This window comes from Lolium rigidum, chromosome 3 (assembly GCF_022539505.1).
Source record: "Lolium rigidum isolate FL_2022 chromosome 3, APGP_CSIRO_Lrig_0.1, whole genome shotgun sequence".
NCBI classification, from domain to species: Eukaryota; Viridiplantae; Streptophyta; class Magnoliopsida; order Poales; family Poaceae; genus Lolium; species Lolium rigidum.
The window spans coordinates 255,147,660-255,170,211 of record NC_061510.1 but is presented as its reverse complement, the minus strand read 5'-3'; the positions used below and the strand labels follow the sequence as shown (position 1 = coordinate 255,170,211).

General features: G+C 46.1%; 2 protein-coding genes across 15 annotated transcripts; both read right to left on the bottom strand.

Annotated features, from left to right (window-relative positions):
* Window positions 1-10,265: 10,265 nt before the first annotated feature.
* On the bottom strand, window positions 10,266-15,082 carry LOC124703310. 14 transcript variants are annotated; one of them, XR_007003041.1, is made up of 6 exons: window positions 13,811-15,082; window positions 13,557-13,732; window positions 13,176-13,242; window positions 11,728-12,657; window positions 11,246-11,385; window positions 10,266-10,606 (listed from the first exon to the last, which is right to left on the bottom strand). XR_007003041.1 is itself a non-coding variant. In XM_047235533.1 (4 exons), the coding sequence occupies exons 1-4, from the start codon at window positions 14,017-14,019 to the stop codon at window positions 11,350-11,352; spliced, it is 435 nt and encodes a 144-aa protein (XP_047091489.1). In that variant the 5' UTR covers window positions 14,020-15,082; the 3' UTR covers window positions 10,266-11,349. The 14 variants fall into 14 exon arrangements, 1 of the variants encoding a protein (XP_047091489.1); XR_007003042.1 differs by having other exon boundaries at window positions 11,728-11,962; XR_007003043.1 differs by having other exon boundaries at window positions 11,728-11,959.
* A 4,668-nt stretch (window positions 15,083-19,750) lies between these two features.
* On the bottom strand, window positions 19,751-21,781 carry LOC124703309 (F-box protein At5g25290-like). Its single transcript, XM_047235532.1, has one exon. It carries the CDS (start codon window positions 21,425-21,427, stop codon window positions 19,955-19,957), a length of 1,473 nt encoding a protein of 490 aa, XP_047091488.1. The 5' UTR covers window positions 21,428-21,781; the 3' UTR covers window positions 19,751-19,954.
* Between the last annotated feature and the right edge of the window lie 771 nt (window positions 21,782-22,552).

The following is a 22,552-nucleotide window of genomic DNA, read 5'->3' as shown; positions in this document are numbered from 1 at the left end:
AAAATTATTACTCTCCACATAAGCATAATCAATTTTATTAGTTGTAGTGGGAGCAAATTCAACAAAGTAGCTATCATTATTATTCTCATCAAGTGTAGGAGGCATAGTATAATCATAATAAAATTTACTCTCCATAGTAGGTGGCACCAAAATACCACTATCATTATAATCATCATAAATAGGAGGCAAAGTATCATCAAAGAAAATTTTCTCCTCAATGCTTGGGGGACTAAAAATATCATGCTCATCAAAACCAGCTTCCCCAAGCTTAGATTCTTCCATAGCTTTAGAAATAATAGTGTTCATACTAATAACATTGCTACTAGCATGCAAATAAGGTTCAATGGATTTTTTAATTTTTGCATCAAACAATCCATGTCTTAACTCAGGAAATAGCTTCAAAAGCTCACTGTTACTTTCCATTATGCTTAACTAGTGAAATAAAAACATGCATGATATTAAGTAAAGTAAAACAAGTAACTAATTTTTGTGTGTTTTCGATATAATGCAGCAAACAAAGTAGTAAATAAAATAAAAGCAAGACAAAAACAAAATAAAGAGATTGGAAGTGGAGACTCCCTTGCAGCCTTGTCTTGATCTCCCGGCAACGGCGCCGGAAAACGAGTCTTGATACGCGTACGAAGCACGCGTCCGTTGGGAACCCCAAGAGGAAGGTGTGATGCGTACGGCAGCAAGTTTTCCTCGCAAGAAACCAAGGTTTATCGAACCAAGTAGGAGCCAAGAAGCACGTTGAAGGTTGATGGCGGCGGAGTGTAGTGCGGCGCAACACCAGGGATTCCGGTGCCAACGTGGAACCTGCACAACACAACCAAAGTACTTTGTCCCAACGTAACAGTGAGGTTGTCAATCTCACCGGCTTGTTGTAACAAAGGATTAGATGTATAGTGTGGATGATGATTGTTTCCAGAGAACAGTAGAACGAGTATTGCAGTAGATTGTATTCGATGTAAAAGAATGGACCGGGGTCCACAGTTCACTAGAGGTGTCTCTCCCATAAGAATAAGCATGTTGGGTGAACAAATTACAGTTGGGCAATTGACAAATAAAGAGGGCATGACCATGCACATACATGTTATGATGAGTATTGTGGGATTTAATTGGGCATTACGACAAAGTACATAGACCGCTATCCAAGCATGCATCTATGCCTAAAAAGTCCACCTTCAGGTTATCATCCGAACCCCCTCCAGCATTAAGTTGCAAACAACAGACAATTGCATTAAGTATGGTGCGTAATGTAATCAACAAATATATCCTTAGACATAGCATTGATGTTTTATCCCTAGTGGCAACAACACATCCACAACCTTAGAGGTTGCTGTCACTCCCCCAGATTTAATGGAGGCATGAACCCACTATCGAGCATAAATACTCCCTCTTGGAGTTACAAGCAAAAACTTGGCCAGAGCCTCTACTAGCAACGGAGAGCATGCAAGATCATAAACAACACATAGATAATAAATTGATAATCAACATAGCATAGTATTCATTATTCATCGGATCCCAACAAACGCAACATGTAGCATTACAGATAGATGATCTTGATCATGTTAGGCAGCTCACAAGATCCAACAATGAAGCACAATTAGGAGAAGACGACCATCTAGCTACTGCTATGGACCCATAGTCCAGGGGTGAACTACTCACACATCACTCCGGAGGCGACCATGGCGGTGAAGAGTCCTCCGGGAGATGATTCCCCTCTCCGGCAGGGTGCCGGAGGCGATCTACTGAATCCACCGAGATGGGATTGGCGGCGGCGGCGTCTCTGGAAGGTTTTCCGTATCGTGGCTCTCGGTACTGGAGTTATTATCGACGAAGGCTTCTTATAGTCGGAGAGGTAGGTTTAGGGGCGACGCGAGGGACCCCCACAACAGGGCCGTGCGGCCAGGGGGTGGGCCGCGCCGCCCTGGCGTGTCGCCGCCTCGTCGCCCCACTTCGTATCTCCCCCGGTGTTCTGGAAGCTTCGTGGAAAAATAAGATCCTGGGCGTTGATTTCGTCCAATTCCGAGAATATTTCCTTACTAGGATTTCGAAACCAAAAACAGAGTAGACAAAGAATCGGCTCTTCGGCATCTTGTTAATAGGTTAGTGCCGGAAAATGCATAAATATGACATAAAGTATGCATAAAACATGTAGGTATCATCAATAAAGTAGCATGGAACATATGAAATTATCGATACGTTGGAGACGTATCAGCATCCCCAAGCTTAGTTTCTACTCGTCCCGAGTAGGTAAACGATAACAAAGATAATTTCTGAAGTGACATGCCATCATAATCTTGATCATACTATTGTAAGCACATGTAATGAATGCAGCGATTCGAAGCAATGGTAAAGACAATGAGTAAACAATTGAATCATATAGCAAAGACTTTTCATGAATAGTACTTTCAAGACAAGCATCAACAAGTCTTGCATAAGAGTTAACTCATAAAGCAATAAATTCAAAGTAAAGGTATTAAAGCAACACAAAGGAAGATTAAGTTTCAGCGGTTGCTTTCAACTTGTAACATGTATATCTCATGGATATTGTCAACATAAAGTAATATAATAAGTGCAATATGCAAGTATGTAGGAATCAATGCACAGTTCACACAAGTGTTTGCTTCTTGAGATGGGAGAGAAATAGGTGAACTGACTCAACATAAAAGTAAAAGAAAGGCCCTTCGCAGAGGGAAGCATTGATTGCTATGTTTGTGCTAGAGCTTTGGTTTTGAAAACAAGAAACAATTTTGTCAACGGTAGTAATAAAGCATATGCATTATGTAAATTATATCCTACAAGTTGCAAGCCTCATGCATAGTATACCAATAGTGCCCGCACCCTGTCCTAATTAGCTCGGATTACATGGATTATCATCGCAATACATATGTTTTAACCAAGTGTCACAAAGGGGTACCTCTATGTCGCCTGTACAAAGGTCTAAGGAGAAAGCTCGCATTGGATTTCTCGCTTTTGATTATTCTCAACTTAGACATCCATACCGGGACAACATAGACAACAGATAATGGACTCCTCTTTAATGCATAAGCATTTAGCAACAATTAATATTCTCATATGAGATTGAGGATATTTGTCCAAAACTGAAACTTCCACCATGGATCATGGCTTTAGTTAGCGGCCCAATGTTCTTCTCTAACAATATGCATGCTCTAACCATTCAACTCATGGTAAATCGCCCTTACTTCAGACAAGACGAACATGCATAGCAACTCACATGATATTCAACAAAGTGTTGATGGCGTCCCCAGGAACATGGTTATCGCTCAACAAGCAACTTAATAAGAGATAAGATGCATAAGTACATATTCAATACCACAATAGTTTTAGGCTATTTGTCCCATGAGCTATATATTGCAAAGATAAAGGATGGAAATTTTAAAGGTAGCACTCAAGAAATTTACTTTGGAATGGCGGAGAAATACCATGTAGTAGGTAGGTATGATGGACACAAGTGGCATAGTGTTTGGCTGAAGGATTTTGGATGCATGAGAAGTATTCCCTCTCGATACAAGGCTTAGGCTAGCAAGGTTATTTGAAACAAACACAAGTATGAACCGGTACAGCAAAACTCACATAAAAAAACTCACATAAAAGACATATTGTAAGCATTATAAGACTCTACACCGTCTTCCTTGTTGTTCGACCCTTACTAGAAATTATCTAGACCTTAGAGAGACCAATTATGCAAACCAAATTTTAGCAAGCTCTATGTATTTCTTCACTAATAGGTGCAAAGTTTATGATGCAAGAGCTTAAACATGAGAACAACAATTGCCAAGTATCACATTATTCAAGACATTTTACCAATTACCACATGTAGCATTTCCCGTTTCCAACCATATAACAATTTAAGAAGCAGATTCAACCTTCGCCATGAATATTATGAGTAAAGCCTAAGGACATATTTGTCCATATGCAACAGCGGAGCGTGTCTCTCTCCCACACAATGAATGCTAGGATCCAACTTTATTCAAACAAAACAAAAACAAAAACAAACAGACGCTCCAAGCAAAGTGCATAAGATGTGATGGAATAAAAATATAGTTTCACTAGAGGAACCTGATAATATTGTCGATGAAGAAGGGGATGCCTTGAGCATCCTCAAGCTTAGACGCTTGAGTCTTCTTGAAATATGCAGGGATGAACCACCGGGGTATCCCTAAGCTTAGAGCTTTCACTCTCCTTGATCATATTGTATCATCCTCCTCTCTTGATCCTTGAAAACTTCCTCCACACCAAACTCAAAACAACTCATTAGAGGGTTAGTGCATAATCAAAATTCACATGTTCAGAGGTGACATAATCATTCTTAACACTTCTGGACATTGCACAAAGCTATTGAAAGTTAATGGAACAAAGAAATCCATCAAGCATAGCAAAACAGGCAATGTGAAATAAAAGGCAGAATCTGTCAAAACAGAACAGTCCGTAAAGACGAATTTCTAAGAGGCACCAGACTTGCTCAAATGAAAATGCTCAAATTGAATGAAAGTTGCGTACATATCTGAGGATCTCTCACGTAAATTTTCAGAATTTTCTGAGTTACCTACACAGAATTCTGCCCAAATTCGTGACAGCAAGAAATCTGTTTCTGCGCAGTAATCCAAATCTAGTATGAACCTTACTATCAAAGACTTTACTTGGCACAAAAATGCAACAAAACTAAGATAAGGAGAGGTTGCTACAGTAGTAACAACTTCCAAGACTCAAATATAAAATAAAAGTGCTGTAGTAAAATCATGGGTTATCTCCCAAGAAGTGCTTTCTTTATAGCCATTAAGATGGGCTCAGTAATTTTAATGATGCACTCCCAAGAAATAAGAGTTGAAGCAAAAGAGAGCATCAAAAAGCAAATTCAAAACACATTTAAGTCTAACCCACTTCCTATGAAAAGGAATCTTATAAATAAACAAGTTCATGAAGCATAATGCAACAAGCATAGAAAGACTAGACAAGCGCAACTTCAAGATTTTCAGCAAAAAGAGAGGTGTTTTAGTAACATGAAAGTTTCTACAACCATATTTTCCTCTCTCATAATAATATCCAGTAGCATCATGAGCAAACTCAACAATATAACTATCAAATGAAACATTGTTATCATGAGTCTCATGCATAAAATTATTACTCTCCACATAAGCATAATCAATTTTATTAGTTGTAGTGGGAGCAAATTCAACAAAGTAGCTACCATTATTATTCTCATCAAGTGTAGGAGGCATAGTATAATCATAATAAAATTTACTCTCCATAGTAGGTGGCACCAAAATACCACTATCATTATAATCATCATAAATAGGAGGCAAAGTATCATCAAAGAAAATTTTCTCCTCAATGCTTGGGGGACTAAAAATATCATGCTCATCAAAACCAGCTTCCCCAAGCTTAGATTCTTCCATAGCTTTAGAAATAATAGTGTTCATACTAATAACATTGCTACTAGCATGCAAATAAGGTTCAATGAATTTTTTAATTTTCGCATCAAACAATCCATGTCTTAACTCAGGAAATAGCTTCAAAAGCTCACTGTTACTTTCCATTATGCTTAACTAGTGAAATAAAAACATGCATGATATTAAGTAAAGTAAAACAAGTAACTAATTTTTTTGTGTTTTCGATATAATGCAGCAAACAAAGTAGTAAATAAAATAAAAGCAAGACAAAAACAAAGTAAAGAGATTGGAAGTGGAGACTCCCCTTGCAGCTTGTCTTGATCTCCCCGGCAACGGCGCCAGAAAACAGTCTTGATACGTGTACAGCACGCGTCCGTTGGGAACCCCAAGAGGAAGGTGTGATGCGTATAGCAGCAAGTTTTTCCTCAGTAAGAAACCAAGGTTTATCGAACCAGTAGGAGCCAAGAAGCACGTTGAAGGTTGATGGCGGCGGAGTGTAGTGCGGCGCAACACCAGGGATTCCGGCGCCAACATGGAACCCGCACAACACAACCAAAGTACTTTGTCCCAACATAACGAGTGAGGTTGTCAATCTCACCGGCTTGTCTGTAACAAAGGATTAGATGTATAGTGTGGATGATGATTGTTTCCGGAGAACGAGTAGAACGAGTATTGCGATGAGATTGTATTCGATGTAAAAGAATGGACCGGGGTCCACGGTTCACTAGAGGTGTCTCTCCCATAAGAATAAGCATGTTGGGTGAACAAATTACAGTTGGGCAATTGACAAATAAAGAGGGCATGACCATGCACATACATGTTATGATGAGTATTGTGGGATTTAATTGGGCATTACGACAAAGTACATAGACCGCTATCCAGCATGCATCTATGCCTAAAAAGTCCACCTTCAGGTTATCATCCGAACCCCCTCCAGTATTAAGTTGCAAACAACAGACAGTTGCATTAAGTATGGTGCGTAATGTAATCAACAAATATATCCTTAGACATAGCATTGATGTTTTATCCCTAGTGGCAACATCACATCCACAACCTTAGAGGTTTTTGTCACTCCCCCGGATTTAATGGAGGCATGAACCCACTATCGAGCATAAATACTCCCTCTTGGAGTTACAAGCAAAAACTTGGCCAGAGCCTCTACTAGCAATGGAGAGCATGCAAGCTCATAAACAACACATAGATAATAAATTGATAATAAACATAGCATAGTATTCATTATTCATCGGATCCCAATAAACGCAACATGTAGCATTACAGATAGATGATCTTGATCATGTTAGGCAGCTCACAAGATCCAACAATGAAGCACAATTAGGAGAAGACGACCATCTAGCTACTGCTATGGACCCATAGTCCAGGGGGTGAACTACTCACACATCACTCCGGAGGCGACCATGGCGGTGAAGAGTCCTCCGGGAGATGATTCCCCTCTCCGGCAGGGTGCCGGAGGCGATCTCCTGAATCCCCGAGATGGGATTAGCGGCGCGGCGTCTCGGAAGGTTTTCCGTATCGTGGCTCTCGGTACTGGAGTTATTATCGACGAAGGCTTCTTATAGTCGAAGAGGTAGGTTTAGGGGCGACGCGAGGGGCCCACACAATAGGGCCGCGCGGCCAGGGGGTGGGCCGCGCCGCCCTGGCGTGTCGCCGCCTCGTCGCCCCACTTCGTATCTCCCCCGGTGTTCTGGAAGCTTCGTGGAAAAATAAGATCCTGGGCGTTGATTTCGTCCAATTCCGAGAATATTTCCTTACTAGGATTTCTGAAACCAAAAACAGCAGAAAACAGCAACTTGTTAATAGGTTAGTGCCGGAAAATGCATAATTATGACATAAAGTATGCATAAAACATGTAGGTATCATCAATAAAGTAGCATGGAACATAAGAAATTATCGATACGTTGGAGACGTATCACTCACCCAATCCGCCCCTGAGCAGGAAATAACGGTGGAAAACCAATGCAGATCCGCCTGGGTCTCCCAGGTGTTAGAGAAGCAAAGGTGTCACTTCGTACACTTGTTGGCCCATACCGCCGGAACCGCCCCTCAAGAAGTCGGAGCTGGTCCCGAGCAGGTCGAGGCACCGGAAAACAATGCTGCTCCGGATCAGCAGGAGGCTGTCGGAGAAAGCGACACTCCGGTTGAAGAGTCATTCCTGGGCAACCTAAGCCCAATCTCCGGGGATACCCCCTCCATGGATACTGAAGAGTTCGATCGCAAGGTGAAGGAATACGGATACGGTGATCAACCTGAAGTTGAATCCGCCCAGCCTAAACAGGTTCTCGCAACCTTGGCGGCGCTGGATCAACGCGAATCAGAAGATGAAAACATCCACTCCGATCCACAGCCATCCCGCGAAGGATCTCCGCTTTCACGGGAACGACCACGTAAGGAAGTCCTGTCCCCAGAGGAGATGGTCGAACAAGCAGGCATGGATGCAATCTATCACTCGAATATTCTCAACAAACCCATTACTCCCGAAGACGCAGAAGCGCTAGAAGCTAAGAGACTGGAGATGCTGGCCACAGCCAAGAAGTTCGCCCAAACCGCAGCCGCAATGCTTGACGAGAGGAAGGAGGCCGCGAATTTCGTGGACAATTTTCTCAAACGCGAGCAGGAGGTGGACGAATCTCTGGTGAAAGTCAAGCAACTTCAGAAGCATTGGGAGGACAAGATCGCTGAGGCTCAACAGGAGGTCGATAAAATCCGGCGAGAAACTATAGCTCCCCGTAAGATCACCTTCGCAACTCCGACCGAGCAGCAGCCGTACGCCACTCCGACCGGGCTTGAGACGACACGAAGGCCGGTTGCGTCTAGGAACTTTCAGACACCGATGCAGAGGCCGGTGAGGGTGGAGATGTTGTAGAGCATTCTAGGGAGGGGCACATCGACAAGCCACAGGCAGTTGAAAAGGACGCGCTCTTGGACTCCCTTGGCGGCGAGGAGACGAAGCCCCTAAGAGCATCTCCAGCCGCGTCCCCCAAAGCGTCCCCCAAAGGGATTTGGGGCGCGCCGGACAAAAAAACTGTTCCAGCCGCGTCCCCCAAAGCCCATTTTTGTCCGGCGCGCCCCCATACGGTGTCCGGCGCCCCGAGCCCGTCCCCGTCCCACAGGGGACGCACCGGGGACGCCGGACACAACGAAAAGCGAGACGGGGAGTGGCGGGGCCGACTCGTCAGCGGCACAATAAATTTTTAACCTAACCGTCGCCTAGCTCGCGACGAAAGTTATTGGCGGTGCAGTTCCCGCAGCGACGCAACGACGGTGCAGTTCCCGCAGCGACGCAGCCGACGGTGCAGGTTCCGCGCAGCCGACGCGTCCCGTCGCGCCTAGCTCGCGTGCCGGCGTTGATGCGCGCCACCGCTCCCCCGCCTCCTCCGGCCTATAAAAGGGCCGCCGCTCATCGTCCCTCTCACACACAAGCCCTAGCGCCTCTCTCCCAAACCCTAGCCGCCACCATCTCAACAAGACTCGACGCTATGTCCGGAGAGGCGGAGGCCGACCTCGCGGCCGTGGTCGTGGTCGTGGCCGCGGCAGAAGCCGAACGCTCGCCGTCGCCTTCCACGCCACCGGCTTCATCATCGTCGGAGATGGACGTGGAGCCGGACGTGCGGTTCGAGTTCGTCCTCGTCCTCAAGGGCAACCGCGCGGCATCCGCGAGGCTCGCCGGACTCCTTCGCCGACTACGTCGCCGGCGACGATCGCCCGCGCACGATGCATCCGCGGGAGGCTGCGTGCAGCTACTACCGGTGGATCGTCGACGTGATCTACGACGCGCGCGGCAAGATGTACCTCAACATCGGGCCGGGAGAAGTTCGCGCGGCACCACAGCCTCCAAGCCGGCTTCATCCTCCCGTTCTCCTACTTCGGCGACGGGGACATGAGCGTCAAGGTCTTCGACGAGACGCGGTGCCGCCGGGACTACCACGACGACAAAGACCGACGAGGAGGACGACCGAGTGTTCTTTCTTCGCAGCGAACACGTGCACGGAGGTTTCGCTCGTTCGCCTCATCGATAGAACAAACAAGGGCACCATCCTCCCGCTGGATTTTCCGGTTTAGGTGACTCAGGTGTGCCCTCGAGTGTTCTTTCTTAGCAGCGAACACAGGAAACCTTCGATGCACGGCCTAGTTAGATTTAGTTTCTTTGCAAAATTTTATATTTGTGTCCACGATGGTTCAAACTATGTATTAGTTTGTGGAAAACCACGTTCCCAATTATGTTTTCGTGTAAACCACGTTCCAAATTATGTATTAGTTTGTGGAAATTGAAATAAAAAAGCCAAAAAAAGTATTTTAAATGTTTGGGGGAGGCGTTTGGGAAGCGACGTCCCCCAAAGGCGGCACGAACAAAACACGTCCCAAAACGCTCAATCCGGCGCGGTTTGGGGGACACGACTGGAGATGCTCTAAGCTCGGCCTTCCAATGTCGGTAGAGTGGGTCCATCACACGGTTGGGGAAAGAAAGAGGCAGCCTCGAGGGCAAGGCTATGAAGATAGAAACAGACTGTTCCTTTTAAACATCAACTGGTCTGTTACTTCATCACGTTTGGTTCCAGGGGACTGCTCCAGTTTGCTTACCGCTTTTAACAGAAAATTCACTGCAAGAAGAAAAAAACAGTACTCCCTCCGGCCCGATTTAGATGACTCGGCCCATGCACAGTTGTCATTTTGCGATTTCAATTCTTCTTAGCTGTGGTCCTCAAAATCAAAATCAATCGAGATCTCGACATCACAGTCCCGCACCGGAGCTCCGTCCCCGTCCGGCGCCGCACCGGAGCTGGGCTCGCGCGCTCGACGTCGAAGGTGAGCCGCACCCCGCCAGCCGTCCGCGACCGCTCCAGTACCAGAGGAGGTGGGGCCTCCAGGAGCAAAGGAAGCCGACATTCCCTTCCCACGCCGGAGCTCCGTCCCTGTCCCGCGCCGGAGCTGTGCTCGCGCGCTCGACGTCGACGGTGAGCCTGTACCCCCGTGAAATCCAGAGTAGAAGAGGCGGGGCCTCCGACGCAGGGCCTCCACGACGTGATCCGGGCATCATGCTGGACATCGGCAGCGTGCAGACGTACGTAGCCAACACTGGAGCACTCGTGCAGAAGCACCTGCGGCTCCAGGGAGCACAGCCGCTCGCCACATGCCCTGCTGGTTCCTTGGAAGGTTTGCTCGATGCTTCCATCCTGCGACATGATAATTATTAGGACTGCACATACTTTGTAAGATAGATGTTGCAGCTCAATAATGAAACGTGAAATCCACACAATCTGCCAAATGACAATTTGCAAGATAGATTCCCACAATTTGAGTTTGTTCACTGACAGCACAAGCAAAAAAATTGTGTTCACTGACAGCACAAGCAAAGATTTGTGTTCAGTTAACTGCATTTTCTACAGTGAACACAAGCATCTCCCTGCAAATCCTAGAGTGTGATCCTAGGCGCAGACGGCGTCCTCGTGCTACTCCAGGCGCAGTCCCTGATTCGGAAGAAGAAATGCTAGAGAAACTGTAAAGAGTCATGCACCATGGATGATGATTTGCGAAATTTAGCATTGAGTAGAGACACAAACAACAGTTTCCTAAATTTCTATTTCTGCAGTGATTGAACTGGTTGAGAAACTGTTAACTCCCTGATTTGGCTCCCAATTCTGTCACACATATCAGAGGAAAGTTGATGCATAGGGTGGCCAGTAACTTTGTCAGGACCATTGATGCATAGAGTTAAGTCTGAGAATGGTGATCTTGGAATATTATTACTCATCATGATTTCATCAAACCTCTTCCGGGGCAAAACCGCAAAATGCAAAAAGGAAGACATATACCTTGCTCTACCTTGTTGATCAGCATGTATATCTGGTCATATACAAAGTTATAGATGGAACCAGAGCACTAGTAGCAGCTGTCACCGCCAATTGCAGATTTGCCATTACTTGCATCTTCCCCTCCAGCTCCCACTGTGAAGCTGAAAATATGCATTGTTCCTTTGTCAGTATAGAAATCAAGGAACACACACTTGCACATTCATATGAAGCATTAAGAGACAATATATATGCAGCTTAAACCTACTGTCCAACATTCTACGCATGCCATATAATAGGAAGCTAAAATAAACTGAATACACAGAGCATAAAAACTTTACATGCATTTTCTTCTGTTATAGAGGTCACACAGTTGCAAATTTACATATTCAGAGGTCATCCTTCCATAAAATAAATCTCAGCACTACTGATACTTTTGGTTCCTTTTGATGCATTACTGATACTTTTTGTTCCTTTTGGTGTAGGTACGATAAGAGGAGATGGACCTCGATCTCAACTTGCCTCCACAAGTGGTGATTTATTTGGACCTTAACTTTAGTCCGCATGAGGAAGAAGAAGAAGATGTAGAAATGCCTATAGCCGAAGATGTGGAAATGCCTGAAGCTGAAGATGTACAAATACTCGAAGCCGAAGATGTGGAAATGCCTGAAGCTGAAGATGTAGAAATGCCTGAAGCCGAAGATGTAGAAATGCCTGAAGCCGAAGATGTAGAAATACCTGCTGCACATGCACAACGTAGAGAGCTACCTGATAGTCACAGATTCGCAACATACATCGCATTGAAAGCATACAAAGAGAGTTGAAGGAGATAACACATACGACATAAAACATATGGGAAAAGTGAAGCTACAAAGAGAGGGAAATCTACCAATGATTCTAGCATTTGACGGTACATACTACCGGAAAAGCTTGGAGATTATAGCAAATCATGAGGCGGCATTGGATTCATTGAACAAGCAAGAGGAGGAACAGAAAAAGGATAACAAGATGAAGGAGCGCAATATAAAGATAAAAGCACGCCGGACAGGCCCTCGAGTCATTGTGGATAATGAGACAATAATTCCAGGAAGTTTGTATGCGACATGGTTGGACGACCCATCAGACCTCATCTCTAAAAGACATTGAATCAGCAGTTTAAATCAAGAGATTGTTGTGAAACTACCATCCCAGCATGAGATACACGAGTGGAGGCAGCCTATGTAATTATGTCTTATGTGTTGTAAGTTGTAACTGTGTCCTATGTATTATATATGACATTAAGCAATTGTATATTTATGGTCTGAATTGGTGTCCATTAATATTCATTATATTCTGTACAAAGAAAGCAACAAGTAATCACAAGGTGTATCAATCTTATTATATGCTGGTTGTTGGTTGTTTTCTTGTCTCTGGATTGCTCCCATACATAGGTCGACCTACATGTTGAAGCGATCACTGCCAGCTATTAATAACAGAATAGGCAATATGGGTCTTACAGCAAATCCAGCTATGGTATTAGTTAAAGAAAAATTGTTGGTTCACAACCGACCAGTTTGATGCGCAATGCAAGAAGCCTGTATGCAAGGAAAAACTAACGCATGCAGTGACAGATGGATGCTTCTTGTAGCTTAGCATAGGTTGTGCAAGATGCAAAGGATTGGTTTCAGAGAAGATGATTCTCATCACTGGGATGAGAAGAACCTTCCCCAATTCAGATGGTTTAGCATGCTTTCCCAATTTCCCCCCTCTCTTTTCTCCACAGAAAAGTGTGTTTTCTATTCAAGTATATTACAGGGTGACACGATATAGGAAGAAACAAGCATCTTTCCAGATCATTTTGTGTCTAGGAAGAAACAATGCAACAAGATTCTCAGATCATTTTGTGTCTAGGAAGAAACAAACATCTTTCTCGGCAAGTTTCATTGAACTACAAAGGAGCAGAGCACTGAGTTACCTTCTTAGTTGCCACTTGCGGATTGACCTTCTGAATCACCACCTCTTCCTGTTTTGGTGCTTCCAGCCTGGAAACAAGCCTGATTAGAGCCTCAAATCCAGCAACAAGAAACGCATAAATGGGGAAGGCATGTATGCGTATTCAGAAAGAGGAGTCATTTTAACAAAATAGCTGAAAGATGCCGGTGTATTCATTGCTCTCAAAAGAGAGATAATGGTCTATTCATTGCTCTCAAAAGAGATAGCTCAGCTTCAGGTCGTACTTGTGTGATCTAATTCTGTGTCATCTCTTGAGTGAGATTTTCATGCCTTATAGTGTATCCAACAGAAATATACTTGTCAACTGAAAGTATTTGTGTTATAGCTCAGTTTTAGACAGTACACTTGCACCCGAGTTTTTGTAGCAGCTGCCAGGTTTCAGTTGAGAGCGAGAAAGGATCTATAGTCTCCACTGTGCAACATATGTTCTCAGATCGAACATCAAGCAAGCGGCCAAGAACTCATGAGCTGCTTCATCGGAGACATTCACCGGAGACAATTCAGCACAATTTGCAGAAGCTACAAAAATTGAAATTCCTCTTGAACAATCGAAGCTTTTGCATCAGAGATCTCATGGGTGAGTGGAAGGAAAGGTACCTGGCGCTGAGGACGCGGGGAGGCATCTCCACCTCGAACTCGACAGGGAGGTCGAGGAAGCCGTCGAAGCGGTCGACGGGGGTGCCCGATCTCCATCTCCCCCAGACTGGTCGCGGCGACCGCATCCTCATCGTCTTCCCCCACCCGCCGCCACCGCCGAAGCGGTTCGTCTCCTGCTCCATCCGGCACGCCACCACCGACCTCCTCATAGCCTGGCAGGCATAAGTATCTAGAAGGTAAAAAGAAATCGCAAAAACCTGCAATGCTAGTCAGTAGGCATGATGAGGTTATGTGAGTAGCCCGATAGGCAACAAATGGCACGCTGGGTGATATTGCCTTGTGAGCTTCCTTTCAGTCGAACGGGTGGTCGGCAACATGGAGCAGAGTCATGTGTTGCGGTCGCTGCTGGGACACTGGACAATGCAGAGACTGTGTGAGGTCGCACGCGCAGCCGTGGTCGTCACACACATTCGGCTGAAGTGGCGGTGGAGTTGGGGCCATGTGCGAGCGATTACGTCGCAGTTGAGCTGCGGCGCGAGACGTCCAGGCAGCACGGAGGTTGGTGTATGAACATCAGCACAACCTAAGCTGCTTATAATAATTCTATCATGGTAGAACTAACATGAACCAGCAGAGACCTAGAACAAGAAGTGGGCACGGCACAGTGGCCGGATCAACACAGAGGGCATGGGGGAACCGAAGTTGTACCTGACCGTCATGGAGGTAGCCGAGGTAGTAGTAGTAGTGGAGCAGCAGAAGCAGCACCACCACACTGGCGATCTGGAGCAGCCGAGCAGACCGTGCGGGGACATTGAGGGGAGGCGAGCAGGGGAGCCTGGAGGTGGTCGCAGGCAGGCGTCGGGCTGGAGTAGCGATGGTACCGGAGATCGGAGCGGGGTCGTAGACGACGTTAGGAGGCGGCCGCGCCGGCGAACCCAGGGTTTGCCGTGGGGGCGACCAAGGGAGGAGAGCTGCATCGCGGCGGCGGCGAATCGAGGGAGAAGATATGGGCGAAGCTTAGGTTGTGGTCGGCTGCGCGCCGGTGAATAGGCAGGCGGGCGGCGTGCTGGACCTCACGGCAGCGCGCAGCTCGTCGCCGGCGGCGGAAGGAGGGTGAGCTGAGAGAGGGGATGGATAGGGTTTTTGGTTTTGGTTTTGGTTTTGTGGGTTGGGTCGGGTCGGGTCGGGTCGGGTCGGAACACGACCGAGCGACCAAGCGACGTGTTGATGGAAAGACACGGCGGCGACACGAGCCGGAGCCGGTCGCCGGCCGGAGCTCGAAGAGACGACGAGGAAATAAAGGAAAAAAAGAAAAACAAAATAAAAGAAATCGAATCGAATCGGTTCCTTATTTAAGCCGTTATTTTTCCCCCCTTTCCTTCCTCCGCCCGCCCGCACCAACGAACCGCCACCTCGCTCTGCCAGCTCAACGCCTGCGCCCGCCACCGCCCGTCGACATGGAGCACGCTCCAGCGCCGCCGCAGCCGCTGCGGCTTATCGACCTTGTCCGGAGAGCGTGCGACTTCGCCGCTTTCCGGGCCTGGCTCGTGCGCTTCTTGCGCGCCTGCGGTGCTGGGTTTGCGCCTGCGCCTGAGCGCGGCCAGCCAAGAACGGCGGCGGCGGCCGGGGACAAGCAGGAGGAGGAGGAGGAGGAGAAAATGAAGGCGGACAAGAAGGCGGAGGAGGAGCAAATGAAGACGGCCAAGAAGGCGGCCAAGAAGGCCAAGAAGCGGGAGAAGAAGGAGAAGAGGGACGCCGACAATGCAGCGGCGGCCAACAAGGCCAAGAAGGCCAAGAAGGCCGCCAAGAAGACGGCCAAAGCCGCGGCCAAAGAAGCCGACAAGGCGGCCGTCCTCGACGAGGCCGCCATTGCCAAGTCCTTCGCCTCCACGTCGACCAAGGCGGGACGCGCCACCAATCCCGGCCACCGCGCCCTGGACCGCGCCCGCGCCTCCAACACCGCCAAGAACGCGTCGCCACCGGACCGCGCTCCCAACGCCGCCCGCACCCTCAAGGCCGCCGCCGACTCCAACGGCCGCGCCAAGGCGGGACGCGCCACCGACCCCGGCCACCACGCCCTCCACCGTGCCTGCGACGCCAAGGACAAGGTGCAGACCGTCTTCGCCGCCTCGCCACGGGATGGCGCTCTCAATGCCGCCACCGACTCCAACGGCCGCGCCAAGGACGCGCCGTCTTCTGCCACGTCCGCCTCGCCTGCATCGGCCGGGCCATCCTGCACTCCTCGGCCTCAGCCTCAGCCTGAGGTATGATCAATTGATCATTAATCTTTTTGGTCACATCTTTGCTTATGCCATTTGTTTGCTTGCCATTTCTTTGGCTGGCTTCAAATCTCGTAACCATAAAACAGAGCAGAAGGAACTGTCTCCGAGTGTTCAAAGTCATATATCATGCGGAACACCTAGAATTTTTAGCTTACCTAAATTTTGCTAACAAGTGAGCCACATTGCATAACAGCAATCTAGTGTTGCATGTCAGAAGGACACTGGTTAAGGAATTAATAAAATAGCAAATTAGTCAACTGTTAGCAGGTGAAACCCATCATCTGATATTTGAGGCAAATGGAGTAAGGACATAACTAAGTGACATTCAGGGATGATCCAAATGAACAATTGATGAAACAAGTACTCTAGTTCCTTTTGAAGTATGTTACGATATCTTAGTATTTGCACACATCAAGCATTGTGAAAATAATGTTAACATACCAGAGCCACACTTAATGGCTAAGTACATCTTCACCAGTGAGCATGAAACAGAGCAAAAGTGTAACCACATACATTGTTATTCGATCTTTAGTTATCATTGGATAGGGATTAGCAATTGTACTAACATCATGTGCCAACAATGTTTAGACTTTAGGGTTATTTGTTGTGTTCAATGGCTAGTCATGCTAAAAAGCCCAATTAAGCAAATGATTTAAGAGCAATGAAAACATCAATTCAAGACCATTTAGTGTTTTTAGCACATTCTGTTTGACGTTTTTCAACTTGTTGATAGAGTGTTTGGACACTAAATGTTGATAATTAATTGTAAACTGCAAAAAATTGTAGGAGGAAGAAATTTTCCACTTGAGGTACTGGCAAGAAAATCGAAACCTTAAGAACAAAAAGGTGACACTCTGTATGATATGCTTCTTTGACCCGAAGAGCAAGCAGCGCAAATATGGAAATGATGATGACCAGGTAGCTATTTTCTCTCTCAATTTTTCAAATCGTATTGCTAACGAAAATCATGAAGTAATATAACCGTTGTTCCTTTCATCCTTTCAGATCGTTCAACATGTTGGCATATTTCACAAGGGTGGTGTGAAGCATTGCGCGCAAAAGGGGTGTTTCGTCATCGGCAAGGACGGACAGCAGATCGGAATGCACCAGTTTTATGCGCATAAGAAATAAGTTGGGTTGCACAAATTGTAAATGGATAGGTTTCACAGGAACACGTTTTTGCTTGTTCAACTCTGTCAATGGTGACTTAACGTTCGTTCTTGTTATATAGCACGTTTGATGTAACTGCATATAAACAATGTCTCGTCGATTTTATGAGGAATGTAGCTGAATCCTTTTGTTTGTTCCATAGTTTGAATATATACCGGGCATGCCTTATTTTTCAAAGATACTCTTGTTGTTCCTCCTGTTATTATAGAGCACGTCTGATGGTAACTGCAAAAAACATATATGTCTCGTCAATTTGTTAAGGAATGTAGCTGAATATTTTTGTTTGCTCCAGAGTTTGAATGTACCGGGCATAAACTTTTTTTTCAAAGATAACTCTTTTTGTTTGCTCCATAGTGTGACGAGGAACAGGGAAACTGTAGAATGGCACATGCCAGAGTTTAGTTACAGAACAAGCCGCGGAGCCACATAACAGGCGATCCAGCTCCAACTCCACGCTAACCTCCACACAACCCAGTAATCTTCCATAGTTGAAATTCTTCCTGCAAAGGTCATAGGGCATCGTCGATCGTTGCCACTCTGCCGTGAGTATGATCAATGCATTGACGTCACCTCTTGTATTGCCTCAATGATCTCCGCAGTCCATCTCTGGTCTTGGAGTGCATCCGCAACACACATAGCTTTGGCTGCCGGTCATGCCCTCTCCTAGCTTGCCTGGGTTTATCACCTCATGTGTAGGGCAAGATTCAGCAAACGCAGGTTCTTGATGCCCAAACCATACGCTGCCACGACACCACACGCTGTCCTCTCCGAGCTTCCGTGGAGGCTAACCAGAAACCCCCTCAGCAGCATGTCGATGCACTTGAAGAACCGCAGGGGTAAATCCAGGGACAACATGGTGTAGATGGAGGTAGCCGTCAGAGCGGAGTCCAAGAGAATCAAACCTACCGCTCTTCTTCATCAAGGAAGCTTTCCAAGTAGGGACATGCCCGGCCACCTTGTCTACCAGCGGCTGAAGATCGCTCTTGGACAACCTGGTAACAGAGAGAGGCAGCCCAATGTACTGGGCAGGAAATTGACCAACTGGACAGGACAACACGCCCATGATAGGTTGAAGGTCAACATTGTCGCATCTGATTGGAGAAACTGAGCTTTTAGAAAGGTTGCAGTGGAGCCCCGCCGCGCCAAAGGCACGCAATAGCTGAAGCGCTGCGGTAGCTTCTTCCATGGAAGGCGTTGATAAGCAGAACCACATCATCGGAAAACAGCGAAAGGCGGTGCCAGACTACGCAATTCACAAGAGAGGAGAAAATCCTTGCTTCCTCTGCCAGACTGAACAGAGCATTAAGAACATCGATCGCCAGAATGAAGCCGGGGTCCCCTGCCTTAACCCACGAGCATGCGAAAAACTGTCCCCTGCTACACCATTTACTAGACCCTGGTTGAAGCCGAGGATAGGATGAGTGCCAGCCTTGCTAGCCACCGGGAGGCATACACTCACATGCTGAATCTTCGACCAACCCTGCACAAAGTGGGAGACTTGCCTTGAAGAGTTAATTCTTGATAGGCCATGCATCCATTTGTGGTCCTAGAGCGCTTCTTTGACAGAAAAAATATTTGCATCTTTCCAAGGGAAAAACATCTAGTGAGCCAGATTCTTGGATGCCACTGCAAACAGCCAGTGGTCAAACCAGAAACTTCTTCCCCCATCACCGATTTCAATCGAAGAGCAGGAGACGAATACATCACGGTCCACATTGCTGCAAGGGATAGAGCAGCCCTTCCATGGATGATCAGAAGAGTCCCACAAAGTCATCTGAACCACATCTACTTTCTAGCAGCCAATTCTCTGCAAGAAAATATGCTTGGTCACATCTTTGGCATTGAAGACTGCCCTTTGTTTTAGTGTGTTTGTACTTTTACCTGAGACATAAACATGCTTTGCTTATGCAATTTGTTTGTTTGGCTTCAAGTATCGGTAAACATAAAACTGTCTGGTATCAGCAAGAAATGTATGCCAGCTAAATATATCTAGACAATTAGCATTGATAAGCATAATTACACTAAAAGCTGTGGAGTTCAGAGGGGGTGCAGGGCGGAGGGATTAACATACCAGAGGCACCCTTATGGCTAAGGACATCTTCCTAAAGAGCATGAAACAACTGTATGAAGTACCACAGGAGCAATAGTGTAACCATATACATTGTTCTTTGATCTTCAGTTATCTTTGGATAGGGATTAGCAATTGCACTAACATGTGCCAACAATGTTAAGGGAAAGTGATGTTTTGTTCAATGGCTAGTTAATGCGAAAAGCCTAATTAAAAAATGATTCAAGAGCAATGAAAACATCAATGCAACCAAGATATCTGGTACTGAAGAGAACCTCAGACAATTCTACTGAATGGTTACTATGTGGCTTGTACTTGGTTATGAGGGAAAAAATCTCAAACAAACAATACTCAGTCAGAAGATGTGGTGAACACGAAAGCAATGTACAGAATGCAAAGTGGAATTCTTGTACAGTTTCATTCAGGAAAACAAATCATGTGAGATTTCCATTCCAAGTATTTGGTTCTCAAGCACATTTTTTTCATCAGATATAGCAAACAAGGTATGAACAAGAGAAAAACGGAACATGCCTCCGTTTTAATAGCATCTGCCCACACAAAAATGGTAAATTGTGGTCAAGATCCCAGAATCAAGGTACATGACAGTTTCTTAAAAAAAACTACCTATTTGTACAATGACATGTTCATTACTGTAAGACTCGGTGTTATCCATATGGGACTAGGCCAGCTGCACCAAAACGGAGATGCAATTTCTTCCGTACTATCATTTTCCAAATTGAGAATACCTATATCCCGGGGAATATTCTTAGACTGCCAATTATATTCCCCACCATCTGTGAAATAGACGGAGTTTGCCTTCAGTTGAGGATACTCTTCAGCACTAAGGCACTGTGCCTGGCTACGTCCAAGAAACAACACGTGATCATGCAAGCCATTTATTTTCACAAGCCCTTTTGCTGCAATATCAATTTTATGTAACAATATTTTGTCAGTTTTCCGTATAGGCTTCTCATAACCCGCATCTAAATGTCCTGATGATTTCCTGCAAACTTCCAGCAGACCACCACATGGACCCTGAACAAAGTACAGGTGCCCCCAGTGGTCACCAATGCTGTAGTCAATCTCATCTGAAATTATATTCCTCGTGATGGTAGGACTGGTGAGATCAAAAGCATCGATTCTTCCATATCTTGTGGATGCATACAGCAGATCATCCATGTAGATGCACTGTTCATATTCCCAACCCGGTGGCAGCAAGGTCCAGTTACGATCTCCTACCCTTGCGAACGAAAGCTGACATCCTGGACCGTGGATGAGAACCACAATATAGCTTCCTGTGGACGGATCCGGAAAAACGAAGGCGCTCTTGTAGATGTCGTTACGAAGCTCGTCAGGTGGAGCATGGAATAACAATTCGCGATCAACCATTTCAGTGTCTGAGTCAGAATCATCTGGTGCCTCCCACACCTCATAGTTAACAATTGTGCCTGTATTGTCAAAGATTGGCACTACATAATCCAGGGTGATCACCGATGGGAGAGCTATCTGTTGAGCGGTGATGGCATTGACAAGGTGCAGCTCAGATTTGTCATCGGCGGTGACTAGCCAACCATGCGAGGAACCAAGGAGATACCTACTTCGGATGGGTGGATCTGGAAGAGTTAAGTTGTAGACCCTCTTCTCCGCGAGGCTGTAGAGACATGCTACGTTGTCACCAGAAGATTCAGAGGTGTAGAATAGGCAAGGCGTCTGTGGTCGTTTGTATAGCTCTGGGTGGCTGCGTAAGAAGGTATATGCGGAGCACCAGGAGGAGCAAACAGATGCTGCACGCACGAGGTCAGGGATCTCCAGGAGGGAAAAGATATCCATCAATACGTCCTGAGGCAGCTCCGGCAACAGAGTCTCAGTTGGGATCCGTGGTGAGCCTTGTCTGAATTTCTGCAGTGAATCCGGAGACAGAGCCAGCAGCTTAGGCAATGTTGTCAATCCAAACTGTCCAAAGCTCATTATCCTGGCTACGCTACAGGCCTCTCTGAATTTCTGCAGTGAACCGGGAGACAGAGCCAGCAGCTTATGCAAACTTGTCAAGCCAAAGCGTCCAAAGCTCACTATCATGGCCACGCTACAGGTCTCCATTGGAGCAGCAATTTGCAAAACCGGGCCTTTTGGAGATGAATTGCTTCCTTGTGTGGCAACCAACTGAACTTGCAATCTGAAGCTGGGAGAGAGGGCGTCTTGGCTGCCCTTAAATTATAGGAATAGATGCCTCACTAGTTGTCCGATTAGGAGAAGGGAGTCCGAATCCATGGGGGAGACACGAAACTAGTAGCAGCAGAAACTCCGGAAAATATGTAGAATCTGAATCCGACCAGTTGATTCCATGGCTGTGCAACGACCGGTCGACCGGGGAGGAAAATTACCCGCGGTGAGAAGGCAGAAGGTGGCGCCGGCGAGCTGGGCCTCCGGCGGCAGCAGTAAATGTTTTGCAGGCGGAGGGGTGGGATTAGCAGTGGATGGTGCTTGGTGGCCTCGCCGGCGGCGGCCGCCGCGTTATGTGGGCGGGCTGGCTTGTGTCGCGTTTGACTTGGATAAGAAAAGAAGCAGACGTTGATGATTCTGTTCGGTCGAAATAACCACAGATCTATCAGCTCACACACGGGATAAATAATAATTAATTAAGTAAGTAAAAAAAGTAAAATCAACCAATGTATGCAACTTTGATATGTGCCCACCCCAAACGACATGTCCATTTATTTTTTAGCACCAATTTTTTTATATAACCTAAACGATAAGTCAAATTTTTATAGAAAGACTTTTGTGCCCACGTAGCATGTGAGATGTATTTTTGTTTGAAATTTTAATTTATATTAAAGATGCATTTCAAAATAAAGGATCCATATGCACCCAACAGTCCTATTCCTCTCCCTTTCCTACTCAAAATAGGTTATCACACTGCTTTATAAATAAAGCCATAACAGTCGATCTAATACGATGAGAAGACATTTACGCAACAGATCTAACTTTGCGTTTGTTCGGAGGACTAGCCTAGCTGCTCACGTTGATGATTCTGTTCGGTCGGTCGAAATAAGGATGGCATAAATAAAATGGGCCCACCCCAAACGACATGTCCATTTATTTATTTTAGAACCAATTTTTTTTTATACAACCTAAACAATAAGTTGATTTTTTATGGAAAGATTTTGTGCGTGAAGACGTATTTTCGTTTAAAATATGAATTTGTATTAAAGATGCATTTCAAAA

Excerpts from the sequence above, each read along its gene's own strand:
- LOC124703309 (XM_047235532.1), bottom strand. The coding sequence starts at position 21,427 with ATGGAGACCTGTAGCGTGGCCATGATAGTGAGCTTTGGACGCTTTGGC.
- LOC124703310 (XM_047235533.1), bottom strand. The coding sequence starts at position 14,019 with ATGAGGAGGTCGGTGGTGGCGTGCCGGATGGAGCAGGAGACGAACCGC. Across the intron at positions 11,963-13,175 it reads CGCAAGTGGCAACTAAGAAG|CAGGTATTTCTACATCTTCG; the intron begins GTAACTCAGTGC and ends GTGCATGTGCAG. Across the intron at positions 11,386-11,839 it reads TTGTACATCTTCAGCTTCAG|CTTCACAGTGGGAGCTGGAG; the intron begins GCATTTCCACAT and ends GCATATTTTCAG.